The sequence below is a fragment of the Taudactylus pleione genome, unplaced genomic scaffold (assembly GCF_031769625.1).
Source record: "Taudactylus pleione unplaced genomic scaffold, aTauple2 ptg000800l, whole genome shotgun sequence".
Lineage (NCBI taxonomy): Eukaryota > Metazoa > Chordata > Amphibia > Anura > Myobatrachidae > Taudactylus > Taudactylus pleione.
The window spans coordinates 590,718-611,912 of record NW_028285202.1 but is presented as its reverse complement, the minus strand read 5'-3'; the positions used below and the strand labels follow the sequence as shown (position 1 = coordinate 611,912).

General features: G+C 48.1%; 1 protein-coding gene across 1 annotated transcript; it reads right to left on the bottom strand.

The window, feature by feature from the left end:
• Positions 1–1,911: 1,911 nt before the first annotated feature.
• On the bottom strand, positions 1,912–20,886 carry LOC148474904 (uncharacterized). The gene is made up of 7 exons (XM_088457992.1): positions 20,810–20,886; positions 16,449–16,621; positions 15,989–16,180; positions 15,336–15,459; positions 15,123–15,217; positions 14,556–14,985; positions 1,912–3,891 (listed from the first exon to the last, which is right to left on the bottom strand). The coding sequence occupies exons 2-7, from the start codon at positions 16,527–16,529 to the stop codon at positions 2,564–2,566; spliced, it is 2,250 nt and encodes a 749-aa protein (XP_088314118.1). The 5' UTR covers positions 16,530–16,621; positions 20,810–20,886; the 3' UTR covers positions 1,912–2,563.
• Between the last annotated feature and the right edge of the window lie 309 nt (positions 20,887–21,195).

Genomic DNA, 21,195 nt, shown 5'->3' with positions numbered 1-21,195 from the left:
CAGGTGCATAAATATTGGGACATTGACAGAATTTTCATATTTTGGCCTCTATTCACCACCACAATGGCTTTGAAATGAAACAAACAAGATGTGCTTTAACTGCAGACTTTCAGATTTAATTTGAGGGTAATTACATCCAAATCAGGTGAACGGTGTAGGAATTACAACGGTTTTTATATGTGCCTCCCACTTTTTAAGGGGCCAAAAGTAATGGGACAAACTAAACAATCCTAAATCTAACTTTCACTTTTTAATACTTTGTTGCAAATCCTTTGCAGGCAATTACAGCCTGAAGTCTGGAACGCATAGACATCACCAGACGCTTGACCTTTGAGACAAATGGAGCAAAACTTGGTTCCCTTCAGTCTATGGTCATTAACAGGGAAAAAGGATCTGTTTCTCCTTGTGGTCTGGGAAATAATATTATCCATATTGGGAGTGAACAAGTATAGTATAGAAGGGTTTTCGATGTCTTTTTGGTATCTGCATCCCCCTTTCATGCCTGCAGTCAGAGGATAGAGCACGGAAAAGCTGTTGAAACTCTAGTTCCCAGCAGCCCCACATAGAGCCTCATTGACATGATCCACTGAATAGCAAATAGGATTTGCTCCCACCACTGCCTTACTGACCAAAGACAGAGCAAACGGGATCTACTTGAGGACCCTGCATCAGTGTAAATGGTATTGAAAGTGTCCTCAATTGTCTTATCCATGGTATTCCCTATGGTAGCAAAGATTAGAATGGAAATGGTGGTACTTAGATAAGTGAGCTATAGAAATATCCAATTTAGGCAGAGGTTCACATTTGAATGTATACTCACTAGTCTCTGTGATCCCTATACTCCACTCTCCATTAATCAGGTCCTCAAACTGAGAACAGGGGAAAGAAACCATCCGTTTTTAATCTAACACAGAGAACTGTAAACTCAGGTTCCTTATGTCTTTAATATGTTTTGTCAGCTGGAAGGCATGTACTAAGTCACCCAGAGCTTCCTTTTATAATCATTGGTACACAAAGAGTCCTTAAGACCACAGCCTTTCACTTCACCTTCCTCCTGAAAAAAGGAATACTCAGACCTTCCCAGATAATATAAAACTCTTGAGAGCTAACACCTCAGAGGTCTAGAAGTGGTGTCAGATGTCAGCATCCTCTGTAAGGAAGATACATGGGCCATGCTTATTAAAACTGCCAGGATTTGAGCCCAGGCTGGCTCATCAGGAGATGCGAATGAGGAACCTAAAGGGCTCTAGTAGAAAGACCCATTGGAAGACAATATGTTATGTGTAGCAGCCATTGGAGTAGAGGAGGGAGAGTCTCTGATCAGCTTCCTAGGGCGTCTGGCAAAGCTGCGTGAGCTCCAAAACAGCCTGAGACAAAGACCTTGCCCTGGAGAGCTATGCCATCTCAGCCAAATAAATGAGTCTGTCAACAGGAGCTTCCAAACACAGAAACTCCCTGTTCCATGTCAGGCATCCTTAGAAGCAGCAGTAGAATGATTATATCGTAGTAATAAAAGTAAAGAAAATACAACAGTCAATGAAGTTATAAATGTGGAGCTTTGAGCTATTGCTGGTAACATTACACTGCCCAAGCTCCTGTGTTAGTATTTATGCCGCTAAGTGTATCCAATGTCCTCCTTAGGATAAGAAAATATTCCAGACGTTTAAGATGTTCCGTATATCCCAACAACACTGATAGCACAACAGTCACTGACACACAGCGCTGGCAGCCATTTGGTGCCAGTCTATAGAATACAGCTGAGGGATACATGAGGCACCTCAGTGATGTCACAGGTTCCTAGTGAATAGAGAGGATGTATTCTCATGGATGTTGTGTCATCCACCAGATGGCAGCACCCACTGTGTGTTACGCTATAATTCTTACACAACCATCATATATTTACTATTCTCTTTTATTTATCAGTCACCAACATATTACTCAGCCCTGTACACTGACAGTACCATGATACACACATATAACATACAATGATATGAAACAAAGGGTAAGGATGACCCTGCATAACTGAGCTTACAATCTAAGAGGCTGGACAGATACGTGGTATGATAAGTAGCGGGATAACACTTGTGGCTGTTGGCGGGGAAAGTTCTTCCTGGATAAAATCCCTCTGCCAGTTCCCATCTCTCCAGGCAGCTGATACAGATACTGGCATAGCATCAACTCCCGGTCATTGGATATTACAGGTACAATGCTGGCTACTGGCTGCAGACTGCTGGGAACCACAGACACACAGATAGTTGTGGTGACAGTTATATGACAAAATATTCAAAAGAAAATCACATATTTAAGTTATAATTGTCCTCTTGGTCACATATGATGACATTTTTGCAATTTAAACCCATACATGCCAAAGAGTTTCAGCTAATTTGGATCAATAACAAAAGGTACAAACTCTTCTTAATCAAACAAACCCCCCTTGTATAACAAATAAGGTACCCCTTTCAGTCTTATGTTGGTGACATATATTCAAAGTGTATCTGTGGATGCTAGACTATAACATGTAATTATACTGCGTGACTAGAGCTTTTATACTTCTATCAGATTATCAATATAGCTTCTCACTAGTGTGATGTTTCTGATGTCTCACAAGGAATGATTTAAGTTTAAAACATTTCCCACACACAGAACATGTAAACGGACTTTTAGTGGTGTGACATCTCTGATGCGTAATAAGCCGTGATTTTTTTGTAAAACTTTTCCCACACTCAGAGCATGGAAATGGCTTCTCACCTGTGTGAGTTCTCTTATGTGGAACAAGAGAAGATTTATGTTTAAAACATTTCCCACATACAGGACATGGAAATGGTTTCTCACCTGTGTGACTTCTATTGTGTTCAACTAGCCCTGATTTCTCCTTAAAGCATTTCCCACACTCAGAGCATGGAAATGGCTTCTCACTTGTGTGACTTCTCTGATGTCTTACAAGAGATGATTTATCTATAAAACATTTCCCACACTCAGAGCATGGAAATGGCTTCTCGCCTGTGTGACTTCTCTGATGTCTTACAAGAGATGATTTATCTATAAAACATCTGTCACACACAGAACATGGAAATGGCTTCTCATTGGTGTGTATTCTCTGATGCATAATAAGCTGTGATTTCTGTGTAAAACATTTCTCACACTCTGTACATGGAAATGGCTTCTCACCTGTGTGAGTTCTCTGATGTGTAACGAGATCTGATTTCTGTGCAAAACATTTCCCACACTCAGAGCATGGAAATGGTTTGTCACCTGTGTGTCGTCTCTGATGTAAATTAAGCCGTGATTTCTGTGAAAAACATTTCCCACACTCTGTACATGAAAATGGTCTGTCATCTGTGTGAAGTATCTGATGTGTAACAAGATGCGATTTCTGTGTAAAACATTTCCCACATTCAGAGCATGAAAATGGTTTCTCACCTGTGTGACTTCTCTGATGTGTAATAAGTTTTGACTTATGTGTAAAACATTTTCCACACTCAGAACATGGAAACAACTTCTCACCTGTGTGAAGTCTCTGATGTGTAACAAGATGTGCTTTGTGTGTAAAACATTTCCCACACTCAGAACATGGAAATGGCTTCTCACCTGTGTGACTTCTCTGATGTGTCACAAGAAGTGATTTATATGTAAAACATTTATCACACTCAGAACATGGAAATGTTCTTTTACTTGCAAGAGCTGTACTATGTGTATCAATAACGGAGTTGTCAGGAGAACATTCCTCCTGAGTATAGGGATCAGATGATATATCAGCACTGTGAGGTACTGGGTGTATATTTAGGGTAATGGGGATTTCTCTTGGAGAATCTTGTGTGATGTTCTCTTCTTTTTTTAAATCTGGAGCGGAACTGAGATCTCCCTCCGAGGTCTTCCTGCGTTTGTGTCCAGCTGTTGGAAATGTTCATACTATTAGTGAGGTCAAGATGCATAATTTTATTTTGCGAACTACAAACTTTATGTAAAAAATAAAAGCTTACTACAGAAAACATTTCCTGTATTAGATACAGCATAAAGAAAGAGATGTTAGAAAGGTCCTAATGAAGTACACTAACAACTCAATCTTGTAAAATACAATTTATATTAGTTTAAAACCATTTATCTGAAATATCAAAATAAAAGCAGCAAATTTAAAATGTAGACATAGTTATTACAAGTAACGTTGAATATAATTGTATAACTGAGGGTCTAATTCAGGGGATGCGGGGATTCTGGTATTCATAATGCTGACGCGGAATCCAGACACTTGTAAGAATATCAGTGCTGGGATCCCGAAGGTAAGTAGTAGGGTTAAGACAGTGATTTTCAATTTTATTCAACTTGTGGCACACCGAACATGATTGTAAAATTTCTAAGGCAATCCATCAGTCCCTCACGGGAAAAAAAACCCACACAAATTGGCCCCCCACAGGAAAAAGAACATACATTGCCCCTCAAAAAACAAACAAACACACACACACACACACTTTGCCCTCCACAGAAAAAAATAAAACACAATGGCCCTCATTCAGAGCCGTACGCTCTGAGCAGAGCGCACGCTCTGAATGAGGGCCGGGCTCCATTTTCATGGAGCGTCCTCCTGGACGCTCGTATAGCTGTGGGTCACCACCCACAGGCTATACGAGCGTGGATTGTGATGGTCGCGATGGTCGAGACCATCGCGACCATCGAATTTGCGAGCCGGAGCCTGCGGTTGAGGTTTTCAACCGCAAGCTCCGGAGTGATTTTGGCTCTATCAGAGCCAAAATCACTCCCACTGACATCACTAGTGATGTCAGTGGGCCGGCTTTTGACGGGAGGAGTTCCCGTGGGAACGCCCCCGTCAGGGAGTCACGCCCCTGGCACGCCCACCAAAGGGGGCGTGCTGTCAATCAACATTGACAGCACGCCCCCTTTGATCGGACACAACGAGCGAAGGACTTTCCTTCGCTCGTCGCGTCTGGCGCATGCGCACGACGGAGCTCCCTCCGTCGTGCGCATGCTCAGTCCATAACATCGACCCACTTGCGAGCGGACAGCCGCTCGCGAGTGGGTCTGAATCAGGCCCAATGGCCCCTACAGAACAAAATCAAACACATTGGGTCCCACAGAGAAAATATAAAAAACATTGCTGCCCACAGAAAGAAAACAAATATATTGGTTGGCCCCCACAGAAAGAAAAACAAAATAAAAAAAAAAACACATTGGCCCCCACATAAAAAATAAAATAACCAGCTGAGAAGGTTCACTGTAGTCCCTGTCCTGTCCCACATCGGCTGAGGTTGCTCAGTCAAACTATGACTGAGCACACAGTGCAGAGCTGAGAGCAGTGTGCAGACGGGCGTGCAACGTGGCGTGCGTGACCTATGCTGACGCGTCTCCATAGGTCACGGCTTGGGCGCACCTGAGCCTCCTCAGAAGAGCCCAGCACTGCCCAGGCCAGCAGTAATAGATAAGTAAGCTCTGACTGCACTGACCTCAAGGCACACTTGACAACCACTCGCGGCACACTAGTGTGCCACGGCACAGTGGTTGAAAAAACACTGGGTTAAGCACTAGGGGGCGGGTTAGGCACTAGGGTTAAGGTGTGGGGAGGGGGAGTTTAGGTTTAGGCAGTAGGGGGGGTGGTTAGGTTTAGGCACCAGAGAGGGAGGGTTAGGAATGGAGGGAGTTTTAAAATACCTACCGACAGGTGTCGTATCCTAACCCTGTTGGGATGCTGGCATCAGGATACTGACCACCGGGATGCCAAGTGCCGGCATCCCATACCCTACCCTGCGACTGTGCAGATCTCGTTCTGCGAGATCACTCACAGTGCCCTGGATGACAGGCTGCGGCCATTTGGGAGCAGCGACAGGCAAGTTAAATGATACAAATCCCCTACGGTTTCATGATACCTAAAAAAAAAAAAGTTATTGCAGACTTTCCTTTGAAAACTCTTTTTCTTTGAGGTCCATAGAGTTCACAGGGATACCATGGGGATAATGTGGTTGGAGTGATCCAGGCACCAAACAGTTAAGCTTTCAGCTCCCAGGATGCCTCACGTCCTCCTCCACATATACCCCGCCCCCAGCCACAGCCATTCAGTTCTGTAAACAAGCCCAAGGCAGGAAAAGGAAAGAGTAGAAGGAAGAACAATCGTACACCAGAAACACTCTCAGAAAATGAGGGAGTCTGTGACCGAAAGAAATTTTACCTAATTCAGCCAGGTGCGTCAGGGTGGGTTCCCTGTGGACTCTATGGACCTCGAAGAAAAAGAGTTATCAAAGGTAAGTCTACCATAACTATTATTTTCTTCTTCAGGGTCCATAGGAATCCACAGGGATACCATGAGGATGTCCTAAAGCTGTTCCTCTAAGAGAGGGAACGCTCCAGAGCAGAAAGAAGAGCTAGTTGTCCCAAAGGAAACATCCTGAGAGGAAAAAGTATCAAAGGCGTAGAACCTAAGAAAAGTGTGGACAGAAGACCACGTGGTTGCCTTGCACAATTGTTCAGCAGAGACACCACGACTAAATGCCCACAATGGTCCCACAGACTGGGCAGAATGTGCTGTTGCCGTGTTTGGGACAGGGAGATCAGCCTGTGTGTAAACCTAAGAGATAGTCATACGTAACCATCGAGCCAGAGTTTGTTAGCTGGCCAACCTTGTTTGTAAAACCCATATAGCACAAAAAGAGCATCTGATCTTCTAACAGAGTTTGTACACGCCACATAGATACGTAGAGCACGAACCACATCCAGGGAGGCTTCACCTACAGAAAGGTCTGAAGATTTAAAAGCTGGAACCACAATCTCTTTATTCACATGAAAACGGGACACTACCTTAGGAAGGTAACCATCCCTAGTATGGAGAACAGCTCTATCCTGTGAAAAATAAAAAATGGGGAGCGATAAGAGAGCGCTGCCAAATCAGAGACTCTGCATGCAGAAGAGATTGCAAGGAGAAAAGATGTCTTCGCTGTGAATCATTTCAAATCTACAGAGTCATGAGGTTAATATCGGGGTGCTTGTAGCACCTTGAGAACCAAATACAAATCCCATGGTGCTACCGGTGGGACAAAAGGTGGCTGAACCCCCTGAAAAAAATTATAACATCTGGTAATGAAGCAATCCTTTTCTGGAACCAAACCGACAGTGCAGAAACCTGCACTCTCAGGGTGGCCAGGCAGAGACCAAGGTCTAAACCAGCCTGGAGAAAAGCAAGTACCCGGGAAACCTTAAAAACCTTAGGGTCATACTTTCTGTGGGAACACCACTGACCAAAAGGATGCCAAACTCTGTAATAGAAGCGGGCAGAGGGAGACTTCATGCCCTAAGCATCGTCTGAATCACAGAGCTGGAGAAACCTTTGGCTCTTAAGATGGAAGACTCAAGAGCCACGCCGTCAAAGACAGACAAGGTAAGTCAGGATGCAGACAGGGACCCTGTAATAACAGATCTGGCCATAGAGGAAGAGGAAATGGACTGTCTATGGACAGATTCCGTATGTTGGTGAACCAATGACGTCTGGGCCAAGCAGGAGCTATTAGTATTACTCTTCCACCTTCCTGCTTGAATTCCCTGAGGACCCTTGGGAGGAGGGAAATCGGTCGAGATACGCCAGCTTGAAGTCCCATTTTACTTCCAGTGCATCCATGAAGGCGGCTGGGGGGTCTCTGGTCCTAGACTCGTACCTGGGGACTTTGTGGTTGTGACGTGATGCCATGTGGTCTATGGCCCTTATTCAGAGCCGGACGCCCTTTCAGAGCGCTCGCTCTGAATCAGGGCGGCATTTTTGTTTTTTGTGCCGGCCTCCTGGCCGCTTGCTAAGCCGTGGGTGACCACCCACAGCTTTTGCGAGCGGCCAGGTGATGTTCGCAATGGTCGCGACCATCAGGCTTGCGACGAGACCCTTGTGGTAGGGTCTCGTCCATCGCAAGCCCCAGTGGACTTCCTGCTTTAATAGAGCAGGAAGTCCACCTACTGACATCACTAGTGATGTCAGTAGGGCCGCCCACAAACGGAAGGTGTTCCCTCAGGAACGTCTCCGTTTGTCCAGCCACCCCCCCTGCCCACCTCCAAAATGGGGCAAGCTGTCAATCACAATCGACAGCCACCCTGTTTTGGTGCGAGACCCGTAGCAACGGAGCGCCCGTTGCTGGCCGGGTCTCGCGCATGCGCACACCGGAGGCAGCGCATGCGCAAGGGGTAAACATTGACCCGCTTGCAAGCGCATAGCGCTTGCGAGCGGGTCTGAATCAGCCCCTATGTCCGGTAGGCCCCATTTGTTCATCAGAGTTGAAAAACCCCCAATGGAGAGCCCACTCTCTAGCGTGTATGTCCTGATGACTTAGGAAGTCCGCTTCCCAATTGAGGACTCCCAGAATGAGTATAGCCGAGATAGCCAGAAGATGACGTTCTGCCCAGATCAGAATGTTTGTCACTTCATGGCTGCATGACTTCCTCAAGATTGAGATAGGCTACCGTGGTCACGTTGTCGGACTGGATTTGGACCGGCCTGCCCTAAAGCAGGTCCTGTGCCATGATGAGTGCTTTGTATACTGCTCAAAGCTCCAGAATGTTTATGGGTAGATGACCTTCCTGATTTGCCCATCTTCCCTGAAAGGTGTGATGACCTGTCACTGCCCCCTATCCTCGAAGACTGTCATCTGTGGTGAGAAGCACCCAATCTAGAGTCCAGAATGGGGGACCTTTGTCCAGATGATCCTTTTGTAGCAACCACGAGAGAGAGAGAGAGACAAACCTCCATAGTGAGAAGGATCCTCTGGGAATCTTATTAGATGATACTGTCCGTTCCACCAGGAGAATCAATTGCTGCAGAGGCCTGGAGTGAAACTGTGCATATTCCTCCATGTCGAAGGTGGATACCATTGATCCCAGGACCTGCATCGCTGATAGAATGGATACCCTTCGATTGAATAGCAATATGCATACTCGCATGATAGGGCCGAAATCTTGTCCTCTGGCAGAAACACCCTTTGTGTCTGAGAATCCAGAAATGCCCCCAGATTTACCATACGCTGAAGAGAGGGTTTCTTCCAATTGATGATCCAGCCGTGCATCTGTAGGCAGGCAATGGTGAGTTGGAGATGGTGTTGTAGAACAGCTGGAAACTGTGCCAATATCAGAAGGTCGTCCAGATATGGTAGTATTCTGATTCCCTGACGCCTGAGGTAGGCCGTCATAACCGCCATTATTTTGGTGGATACCCGAGGGGCCGTTGATAGAACAAAAGGGCAGTGTCTGAAATTGGTAATATTGTTGCAGGACAGTAAATCATAGAAATTGTTGGTAGGATGGAATAGGCGGCACATGCAGATACGCATCCTGAATGTCCAGGGAAGCCATAAAATTCCCTGGTTTCATTTCGAAAACAATTGACCGAAGAGTCTCCATACGGAACTTGGGTACACGGATAAAGTTGAGGGTTTTCAGATTTAGTATATGGCGATGAGACCCATTTGGTTTCTGAACCAAAGATAGATTGGAATAATAACCCCTTCCTCCTTGTTGACCCACAGGAACCGGGATTGTCACTCTTTCCTGCAGCAGGGAGTAAATCGCCTCCTGGAGGGCCAAAGCCTTGATAGAATCTGATGAGGGAGTTCTGCAAACGAAAACCTCCGGAAAGGGCATACCCCTGAAAAACCACTTTTCGGACCCAGGCGTCTGTTGTTTGATGCCAGTAGTCCGCAAATTAAAGAAGTCGGCCCCCCAGCCTGGTATCCCCCAGGAGAAGGCCCACCCCATCAAGCAGAGGGTTTGTCGTCCGGCTTAGAAACTGGATGACTGGCCGGCCAGGACCTCTTCATTTCCTACTTGATTGTCCTGTGAGAACTAGTCGGCCTGGAGGAAGACTGTCATTTTGCTCGTCCCTGAGGATGAAAGGACTGAAAGGAAGACTTCCTAGATATTAATGTAGCCGTAGATGGCAGACCTGTAGATTTTGAAGCTGCCAGAGTAGCGACCTTAACCACAGGACTCTACGAGCCACAACTGAGGCTGCCGATGCTTTAGAAGCTAGGAGCCCAGCATCTATTGCAGCTTCTCCCAAATAGGAGATTGCTTCCCGTATGTGGGAGATATAGGTCATCTGTTCTCTGGTAGCATTTGGTAGAGTATCTGCCAAAGCCCCTGTCCATTCTTCAACAGCCTTGGCTACCCAAGCCCCAGCCATAGCTGGTCGAGTAACAGCTCCAGTGAAAATACTGCTTTAAGACATGTTTAAATTTTTCTATCTGTGGGTTCTTTAAGAGAAGATGCTGAAGGAATAAGCAACTGTCACAAGCCGCAGCACTGCTAATATTGTGCAAAGCGAACGCTGGAACAGTGTTTGTTGATACTCTGCCTACCTCCTGTTCGTCATTCTGGGACTTATCCGGATTGGCTCCTGTGTCCATATCCTGCTGCTGTGAACGCTGCTCCGATGCCGGTGATAGCATTCTGACGTGTTTCCGGTTGTGGCCAGTCTCCTGTTTGTTCAGCCGAGTTCCAGATTCAAGTTTGCCTTAACTAGTCTCTGCCGTTTGTTCCATCCAGGCGGCACGGTCCCCATAACACCTGCTGTTTGCCGCTTGTGTCATCTAGGCGGCACGGTGTGCTTCTCTGCCCTCTGCCGCATGTGTCATCCCAGCGGCACAGAGTGCACTCACATCCTAAGTGCGCAATCCAGCGGCTTGTGTCAGCCCGGTGACATTGGCTGCACCTCAGCGACCTAAGTACGCAATCCAGCGTACCAACGCCAGTGTCAACCCGGCGACATTGGCCGCAACTCAGCGTCATAAATGCACAATCCGGCACATCATCATCAGAGACTTTACAGATGAGAGGCTGCATCCTGCCCTTGGCCCACAGGCCGCAACAAGCCAAGACATACCAGCCCCCCAGGCTGCCACACAGCCCAAAGGCTGCATTTTTTCCTTGGCCCACAGGCCGCAACAAGCCAAGATATACCAGTCCGTAAGGCCGTCACACAGCCCAAAGGCTGCATCTTGTTAACGGCCACTGCTACTACTAGTCAGCCCTCAAGGCTGCCACAAAGCCCAAAGGCTGCATCTTGCTTACGGCCACAGGCCGCTACTTGCCAAGAGTTCGACCCTCAAGGTTGCTACACGGCTCAAAGGCCACACCATGCTTAGACTCTTTAGGCAGTGTCTGCCAAGAGCATTGTCTCTTAAGACTGTGTACAGCCTAAATCTGCCTGACGAACCCTCTGGGCCTGATTCAGAGGTGCTCGCAAAAAGCGAGCGCTTGCTCTGAATCAGGGCGGGCGCTGGTTTTCTTAGTTGCGGCCTCCTGGCCGCTCGCATAGCTGTGGGTGACCACAGCGGCGGCCAGGATGATGGTCGCGATGGTCAAGACCATCGCGACCATCGGGCTTGCGACGAGACCCTTGTGGTAGGGTCTCGTGGCCACAAGCCCCATAGAGCTTCTGGCTCTAATAGAGCCGGAAGCTCTCTCACTGACATCACTGGTGATGTCAGTGGGGCCGCCCACAAACGGCAGGCGTTCGCTTGGGGACGCCTCTGTTTGTGAAGCCACCCCCCGGCCACGCCTACAAAACGGGGCGAGCTGTCGATCAACATCGACAACCGCCCCTTTTGTAGTGAGCCACGGGGCAAGTGCTTTTTGCGCTCGCTCCGGGGCTCGCGTGCGCACTGGGCGACCATCGACCCGCTTGCGAGCGGGTCTGAATCGGGCCCTCTGTTCTTAACAGCAACGTAGCATTCCTGACTAAATGTGTCACATGAGCATCCACAGTAGGAGGGATTTCCCACTTCGTACAATCGCAAGCTGGAAAAGGATACAACAATGTTAATCTTTTCGTAACATGGAACCGTTTATCCGGGTTACTCCATGCCTCTTCCATAAGTTCAGTGAGCTGCTTAGATTTAGGAAACTCAGCTTTTACCACCTTCTGGTGTTTAAACACTGGAGCCTTAGGTCTAGGAGCTGGCTCATCATCCTCTATATTTAGGATTGATTTGACTGCCCTCACCAAAGAAGGGACATCCACTGTAGAAGGATGGTCCTCCTCTCCTGAGACAGACTCTGGAGAAGGACCCGGCACATCATCGGATTCCTCCAATAATGCATCTGAATCTACATTCTGGGCAGACGGACCAAATTATATGGTCCGTTTAGGTGCTTTAATGGTTACTGGTCTATTCGCTGGCAACATATGTTGAAATGCAGCAGATGACTGAGCCGTACTCTGACTTGAGTGGGCATAAACATCCATCCAGAAGGGATGTAAAAAGAAGAAACATAGCAGGCTGGAACTGCTGTGGGTACCCCCAAATGAGAGGCAGCATGGGAACAGCCGAAATGGTCCACTAGCTGCATCATAACTGAGACAAGAAGGACCCCCAAGTTGGCTTCTGTACAGGTGCTGGTATACTGGACTGGTGAAGTGGCTCTTTATAACAATTAGCACACAAACCATCCTGTATAAAATCCTGAGGGGACAAGCCTGCCAATTTTTACATGAAACCAGCACCGGTGCCTCATAATATATAAGTGAAAATGTGACTGCCTTCACAAAAAAAAAATATTCCCCACATACCTGTAGTAAAGGTTTGAGGAAATGAAACAGTGATAGTTATACCTGACAGTACAGAAATGGTCTAGTGGGGCAGCGGACGCAGCGGTTGCCCCACTACAGCAACCACCGGCAGGTCTCCAACCGCCGGAGGTACGGACTGCCACGTGGTTCCTGCGTCACTGTGCTTCTGGCTGCAGTCCCGGGTCCCAGCATCTCCACTAGCCAAGCTCCGCTGGTGCCAGCCAAAATCACCAGTCCAGTTTCTGGTGTAGCGGCGTTGGCGGGGGGTAGACAGAACAGCAGCAAGGGCGTCCAATAGGACGCCTAGTGCTGCCTGCACTGAAGTAAAAATAAATAAAATAAAACATAAAATAAAAAGCTTGGGACTGCCTGAGCAGCCCCCCTTTTCTAAAGGTGCGTCTGAATCCTGCCGCACCAAGTGAAAAACTGAATGCCTGTGGCGGAGGTATATGTGGAGGAGGACCCAGGGCATCCTGGGAGCTGATAGCTTAACTGTTTGGTGCCTGGATCACTCCAACCAACATTTCCCCATGGTATCCCTGTGGATCCCTATGGACCCTAAAGAAGAAAATAAAAATAAGTGGGGTTATTCAGAGACTGAGACTATACAAAGTACATTAAACAGTCAAATGCAGAGAACATTCAATGCAATAATACAGGCAATAAGTGCTCAACAAACCACCCCAAAATGGAAGGAAGGAGCTGTATAATGTAACCTGACCGCTGAGGACGAGGAACACGGGGAGACCAGGAGCCTGCACTCGCCGGTGGAGGAGTGACCCTGAAATGGAGTGCCTTTTATGAGGGGAAATTTCCAGGTGCGGGGGAGGACCCACTGGGGAGAGCCTTCCTCCCGCTTCTGGCATGTAGCACAAGGCAAATGACCACCAACATGTAAGCACCCTGGTGGTCTAGTGGGAAAGCTGAGAGAACCTAGGTCCCTACTGCCAGCACCGCCGGTGTCTCCCAGACCAGCGGTGAGAAGCCATGATCACACAGTTCCCTGCAAGTAGGGAACCGCATTACCTGTCCCCTGCTGCATCTTGCAGCTTACTGCTGTGTCCGGAGCTCCGTCCGAGGACGCTGACCCACTCGCCAGCGCCGATGGGGTGTTGGAGCAGCAACGCGGGAGTCCTCCTGGATGCTTACCGCTGATAACTCATACAAAGAAAAATACAAAATAACACTGAAACTTGAAGCTGCCTGCAGGCACCAAAAAAAAACAAAACTGAAATACCTATGGCTGGGGTAAAGTGGGAGGGGGGCCTGGGCTGTGTTCAACATGTTTAACTATGTGGTACCCAGACTCCATCTCGCCAACCAATACCCAGTGTAAAGCCTGTGTCCCCTATGGAGGAAGAAGAAAAATACTGCCATCCATGAGATGGCTTTCCCTGCCATAAGCTCTCAGAGAGAGAGGCTTGCTGCAGTAGCAGCACACACCAGAGTCCTGCCACCAGTCACCGGGGCCTCAGAACAGACTTCTGTAATCGGGCTGACCACAAGCTGCTCAGCACTACCTGCAGGTAAGCTGTGATTGCACTAATTTTTTGTAGCGGACTCCTGGGATGCAGCTAGAGGCTCCTACACATATTCAGGGTCTTTGGGCAGTGTAATATTATCTTTGGTGACCCCTCCAGGAGTCAACACTAAGGGAGCCAACTGTGGCTTATTGGACACTGGAGAGCGATACCATTGTCACCACTGTAGCCGGCACTTGTAGTAACTCCTACAAAGGGACCTCAGCACTTCAGATCCATGGAACATAAAAACAGGAATGTTCCAAAGGCACGTAATCTAAATCTGAGATCCAACTGGATGTAGGAGGGGTATATAGGGGAGGGAGCATCAGTTGAAAATGGTAACTAGTTATGTGCTTTCTCCAGTGCCCAACATCTACATCCAAAGTAAGCAGTGTCCCCCATTTTGGAAGGAAGAGAAAATCTATTGCTGTAGTGACTGAGCAAGGAGAATATGTGACTCTGTTATGTAATAAGAGTTTATTACTCACCTGTGTTGAGATCTATTGGGATTTCCTCATTACACTGCTGATCACCCCTCACATACATCTCTTCTTCTCCGTCTATAGCTTCAGCATTATTATCAGTCTCTTCTTCTCCCTCTGTATCTTCTGCGTTACTATCAGTCACATACGTCTCTTCTTTTCCCTCTATATCTTCTGCCTTATTATCAGTCACATATGTCTCTTCTTCTCCTTCTATATCTTCTGCCTCATCAGTCACATACGTCTCTTCTTCTCCTTCTATATCTTCTGCATTATTAGCAGTCACATACGTCTCTCCTTCTCCCTCTATATCATCTGCCTTACTATCAGTCACATACGTCTCTTCTCCCTTCTTATCTTCTGCCTTATTTTCAGTCACGTACGTCTCTTCTTTTCCCTCTGTAAGTTCTAGCTTAGTATTAGCCAGATATTCAACCTAAATATTCCACAAAATAATAAAACAACACTTTAATTATGTTTGATATCACTGAGATTAAACACAAGAATATCAGAGTATAAGACACTCTAGTAAATAGTCACTTTGTTATTTGATGAGACCTAAATCCCACCTACCTGATGCTCCTGTGGGATCCTGTGATTCTCCTCTGTACAATCCTGTGAAAGAGGATGGGGACATCTCTCTGGGGTATTTCTGTTACTGGGTCCATCTGTAGGAGACACACAGTGACTGAGTACATTGTATAAATGTGTTTATCAGATGATGTGTGTATATAGGGGGCCTCATACCTGCTCTCCCCTGTACAATAAATGACAGTCTCCTCTTACCCAGTGATGTGAGGGGCCGGTGATTCTCCATCATCACGTCTTTGTACAGACCCTTGTGTACCTCTATATACCTCCACTCCTTCATGGTGAAATAGACTGTGACATCCTGACACCTTATAGGAACCTATCAGACACAAAGATACAGTCATCACCCAGACACATCCCCTGGTGTTACTGTATAATGTCCCATTCCCAGCAGTCATCTCTCCAGTCATCACCCAGACACATCCCCTGGTGTTACTGTATAATGTCCCATTCCCAGCAGTAACCTCTCCAGCCATCACCCAGACACATCCCCTGGTGTTACTGTATAATGTCCCATTCCCAGCAGTCACCTCTCCAGTCATCACCCAGACACATCCCCTGGTGTTACTGTATAATGTCCCATTCCCAGCAGTCATCTCTCCAGTCATCACCCAGACACATCCCCTGGTGTTACTGTATAATGTCCCATTCCCAGCAGTCACCTCTCCAGTCATCACCCAGACACATCCCCTGGTGTTACTGTATAATGTCCCATTCCCAGCAGTCACCTCTCCAGTCATCACCCAGACACATCCCCTGGTGTTACTGTATAATGTCCCATTCCCAGCAGTCATCACCCAGACACATCCCCTGGTGTTACTTTATAGTGTCCCATTCCCAGCAGTCACCTCTCCAGTCAGTAGCTGAATGATCTTGTTGGTGATTTCCAGGATCTTCTGGCCACTGTGTCTCTCATGTATCAGTGAGTGAGAGGAAGGCACCGTGATGGGGCTCTGCATCCTGCTCAGTCCTCTGGACACACGGGAACGGCTGCTGTGTATCTCACAGTCACTGGATGTCTTCTTCACTACTATGTAATCCTGGGAATTGGAAGAGACACTATCACTGCATATACTCCCAGTTCCCTTAACCTCCCAAGTCATGTCCCTGTATTATTACTACAGATATAAGTGATGTCACTGTGACACTCCCAGATCCCCTCACCTCCCCAGTCATGTCCCTGTATTACTACTATAGATATAAGTGATGTCACTGTGACACTCCCAGATCCCCTCACCTCCCCAGTCATGTCCCTGTATTATTACTATAGATATGTGATGTCACTGTGATAGTTCCAGACCCTCTCACCTCCCCAGTCAGCAGGTAGATGATCTCTAGGGTGAGATCTAATATCCTCTCAGTCGTTTGACTCCTGGCCTCGTCCATCATCAGTGATTTCTACAGGACACGTCTCATCCACACGTGACTTAATAAAGCCCCTGGTCCCTCACAGGACAAATGTCCAGGAAGAGATCCTCACTCTGCACAAAAGAAACAGGATGATGAGTGCAGCAACTAATGGAGCCATTGATCTGCAACTGTTCAAAAAGAGGCTTTGCTCTGATTGGTCAGAGTGTGAGAAGAGCCACCCTGACTGTAGATTCCAACATGGGTTGGTTAAAGCTAACCAATCGAATTGGCTTTTCTCAAGTTCTGATAAATCAGATAAAGTCAGACTAATAGCAATGATAGGCAGCAAAATTCTTGCCAAATGAGGATTCGGACTGCTATTAGCACCAACGAAGACCCTCTCAATCTGGAAATAAAGGAGCTATAACTGGGTAATGGAGGCTGTGTTGGGGAGCTGTTGCCTAAATTAAAAATAGTTTCTAATGTGCCTGTTCTCTTATAGATAAACTACAGGTACCAGTAAACCCTGGATGCCACAGCATGTTAGCCCTTGTGCTTCTCTACATGTTAGAATGCCAAGGCAGCCATGACATCTGAGCAGGACAGGGCTTGCTGGGGCCATGCTGTAAGTAATTACTTACACATCATTGTTAGCATAGATCGTACACAATGGAAGAGACAGCCCTAATTCATGTGCATCCTAAGAGACATGGTGATAATGGGTTTGGGATGCGCTTCGGGGTAGTGGTGATGCTGTGGGATATGGGGTCGTGGGGGGTGATGGAAGGAAGGGGAAAAGCGGTGGGGAGAAAAGGGAGGGTGCAAGTGGGGGTGGTGCTGCAACGTACAGTAGGAGTAGCAGATCCTACTTATGGATAAATATGGTGAGATTTGGGATGTACGTGGTGGTGTGTATGGTCGATGGGGGGAAGGTGGGTAGAGGGTGGGGGAAATAAGTGGATGTGTGTTGTGGGTGTAGTGTGAAAGAAGAAAACACTGGAGGCTGGGTGGATGGTGAAATAGGCAAATACGTTTATTGGTATTTGTGTGTTGGCACGTGGAGGGGTGGAAGTTGTTCCAGGTTGGAGACACAATGCTCCTGGGAGGTGCTTGCTCCTTTGATTTGTTCGTGCTGGCATAAGATTGCCCAGTAGGTGGTGGTGGGGATGACAGGCTATATCCGCAGTGTGGGGAGTAGGGTTAACCCTTTCAGGGGTTTCCTTGGCATGCGGTCCTAACTACTGCATGCTCCCCTGCTGGACCTATGGTCGACAGACTTCTTGACTGGGATAACCTGTGTATGGTGTTCGGGGGTGCTCCCACTTTGCGGCGTCCCACACTGGTGAGGAGAATGGGTGCTAACCTACCGGTAGGTGCCCAAGCCCGTGGTGTGGGATCGGCTCTCTCAAGTCCAGTACGTTGCCGCGGTGGGTGCTGTGCACTGATGTGGCTCACATCCGTAGATGCAGTACAGGTGGCTGTCCTCTGCTGCGCTCGGTTGTGCTGTGAGCGCGTGCGTCGCTGTCGGCGTGGGCTCCTGCGTCCCTGAGCCATCTGTAAGTGGCCGGCGAGTCGTTGCTGGGACTTTACCCACCAGGCTTGGTGGGGAGTGTGCACGCGGTGGGAGGTGGCACCGCGTGTGTAGCACAGCTGGTGGAGACTGTAGATGGTGTGGGGGTAGGAGCAGTGTCCGGTGTGTTCCCGCTGCTGCAGCTAGCGGGTGCTCGGACGTGGAGGTGTTAATGCGAGTGGATTCAGGAATTCAAAGAGTACACGAAGTGGCAGTTGTCTGGGGGTCACCAACGCGTTTCGGCCTTTGGGCCTTTCTCAAGGAGTTACTGAGCCGTGTGTGCGGCTAGGTTTTTAAAGGTGGTGCCCTTGTTGAGGTATGTAATGTGGCAGTCAACTGGCCAATCAGGGAATTGGTGGGAGTGGTGTGCCGGGATTGACTGATAGGTTGGGTAGCGTTGGTTCTGGTCCAATGAGGTGGTGCAGATGCGTGGGTGTGTCAGAGAGGTTGGGAGCTATGGTTGCTATGGTTACCCGTTGCGTGTGTGTGTTAGGGTATTTGATCGGTTTATATGTGCGGGCTCCTTATTGTGGAGGCTATTGATGGGCGGTGGGTTAAAGTATGTGTGTCTTAGGGTGGTATAACTTGTGAATCACGGTATGCGGGATATACGGAGGTTGCTGGAAATGTTGGCTATAGGTTGTGTAGGGACTAAACAGACATGGGTGGGCGGGGGCGTGGTGAATTTGGTAAGGGTGATCGATACCGCAGTGTGCTGTTGGGTGTATGCTAGGGATTGTGTTAACTTTAGAGGGGGTGTGTGTTTCAAGGTGGCAGGTGCGTGTGGGCGACTCGTGGGTAGGTTGGTGGTGAGTCCCACATGTGGCAGTGTGTCGCATCTGGATCTGTTATTGGGGTGCAGTGTTGGGTGTTTGTGTATCTCATCGCCCGTTGTGTGGTGGGGCGTGATATTAACTCTGCGTGTTCTGTGTCAGCCCTATAGTATCGGTGTGTGTCTAGTGGCAATCTAGTATGTGTCTTGGTGGAATGTTGGCATTGTTTGGTGTCGGAGTTCCATGGCGTGTCTGTGTGTCCAAAGGCCGAAACGCATTGGGGACCCCCAGACAACTACCACACCGTGTACTCTTTGAATTCCTGTATCGTGAATCCATTCACATTAACACCTACTCCACGTCCGAACACACCGGACGCTGCTCCTACCCCCGCACCGGCTACAGTCTCCACCAGCTGTGCTACTACACGCGGTCTCACCTCCCACCGCGTGCACACTCCCCACCAGGCCTGGTGGGTAGAGTCCCAGCAACGACTGGCCGGCCACTTACAGAAGGCTCAGGGACGCAGGATCTCACGCCGACAGCGACGCCCGCGCTCACAGCACAACCGCGCGCAGCACAGGACAGCCACTGTACTGCATCCACGGACGTGAGCCATCACATCAGTGCACAGCACCCACCGCGGCAACGTAATGGACTTGAGAGCCGATCCCACACCACGGACCTGGGCACCTACCGGTAGGTTAGCACCCATTCTCCTCACCAGTGCGGGACGCCGCAAAGTGGGAGCACCCCCGAACACAGGTTATCCCAGTCAAGAAGTCTGTCGACCATAGGCCCAGCAGGGGAGAATGCAGTAGTTAGGACCGCATGCCAAGGAGACCCCTGAAAGGGTTAACCCTACTCCCCACACTGCGGATATAGCCTGTCATCCCCACCACCACCTACTGGGCAATCTTATGCCAGCACGAACAAATCAAAGGAGCAAGCACCTCCCAGGAGCATTGTGTCTCCAACCTGGAAGAACTTCCACCCCTCCACGTGCCAACACACAAATACCAATAAACGTATTTGCCTCTTTCACCATCCACCCAGCCTCCAGTGTTTCCTTCTTTCACACCACACCCACAATAACAAACACCCACCTGCCCCCCCACCCTTCCCCATCTTTCCCCCTCCTCCCCATCAACCATACACACACACCACCAAGGAGCGCACGTACATCCCAAATCTCACCATATTTATCCTAAGAAACATATCTGCAGCTTCCACTACATTGCAAAGGTTGTACAGTGTGTATCTATGCCCTTACTGCTACTAGAGTCTGCCACAAGACACCATAGTATGCTCCACCAGCATTATTGTATTGTGACACCAGGGTCTGCTAACCCTGCATTACTGTATTGTGACACCAGGGTCAGCACCCCCCGCAATACAGCAACGTTATGCCAAAGGCTGCTTCCCCTGCATTATAGTAACGTGACACCACAGGTTACTCACCCTTCATTATAGTAAATTGACACCATAGGCTTCCCACCTGCATTATGCAACGTGACACCACAGGCTGATCCCCTGCATTATAGTAATGTGTCATTAGGGCCTGCTCCCACTGTATAATAATAATAATAATAATAATAATAATAATAATAACAGGACACCAGAGGCTGCTTCCCTGTATAATAATAATAACAGGACACCACAGGCTGCTCCCCTGTATAATAATAATAACAACAGGACACCACAGGCAGCTCCTCCTGTATAATAATAATAACAGGACCCCACAGGCTGCTCCCCTGTATAATAATAATAACAGCACACCACAGGCTGCTCCCCTGTATAATAATAATAACAGGACACCACAGGCTGCTCCCCCTGTATAATAATAACAGGACACCACAGGCTGCTCCTCCTGTATAATAATAATAACAGCACACCACAGGCTGCTCCTCCTGTATAATAATAATAACAGCACACCACAGGCTCTCCTCCTCCAGCATAATAATACAGATCATTACCGACTCCCATCACAGCGATGTCTCCTTTCTGCTCAGCTCTAACCCGGATGTTAATAGATGAAATCCGTTTCAGGTGAGGATGGAGATCAGATGCGCTGTACAGCCCGGAAGTTGCGTTGACCTCAAAGACCGGAAGTCGAGTGGAACGCACATAGCGGAAGTCAGGTGGAACGCACAGACCGAAAGTCCTGTGTGTATCCTAATCCGTGTGAGAGGAAGCAGTGAGGGCTGAGTTCATCCATAGACACATGATGTCCTGTATGTCACTGAGGCATTATTATACAGTGTTACTATTAGTGCTGCCTATTACCACACAGGGGGGAGAGTGGTGACTACAGGCTGGTGTCCCTATGGGGGTATTACTGCCACATAGTATAGCTCTCTAC

Coding starts and splice junctions, on each gene's coding strand:
- LOC148474904 (XM_088457992.1), bottom strand. CDS start 16,529: ATGATGGACGAGGCCAGGAGTCAAACGACTGAGAGGATATTAGATCTC. Junction 16,181..16,448: donor TCTACCTGCTGACTGGGGAG/GTGAGAGGGTCT, acceptor TCCAATTCCCAG/GATTACATAGTAGTGAAGAA. Junction 15,218..15,335: donor CCGGCCCCTCACATCACTGG/GTAAGAGGAGAC, acceptor TGTCTCCTACAG/ATGGACCCAGTAACAGAAAT.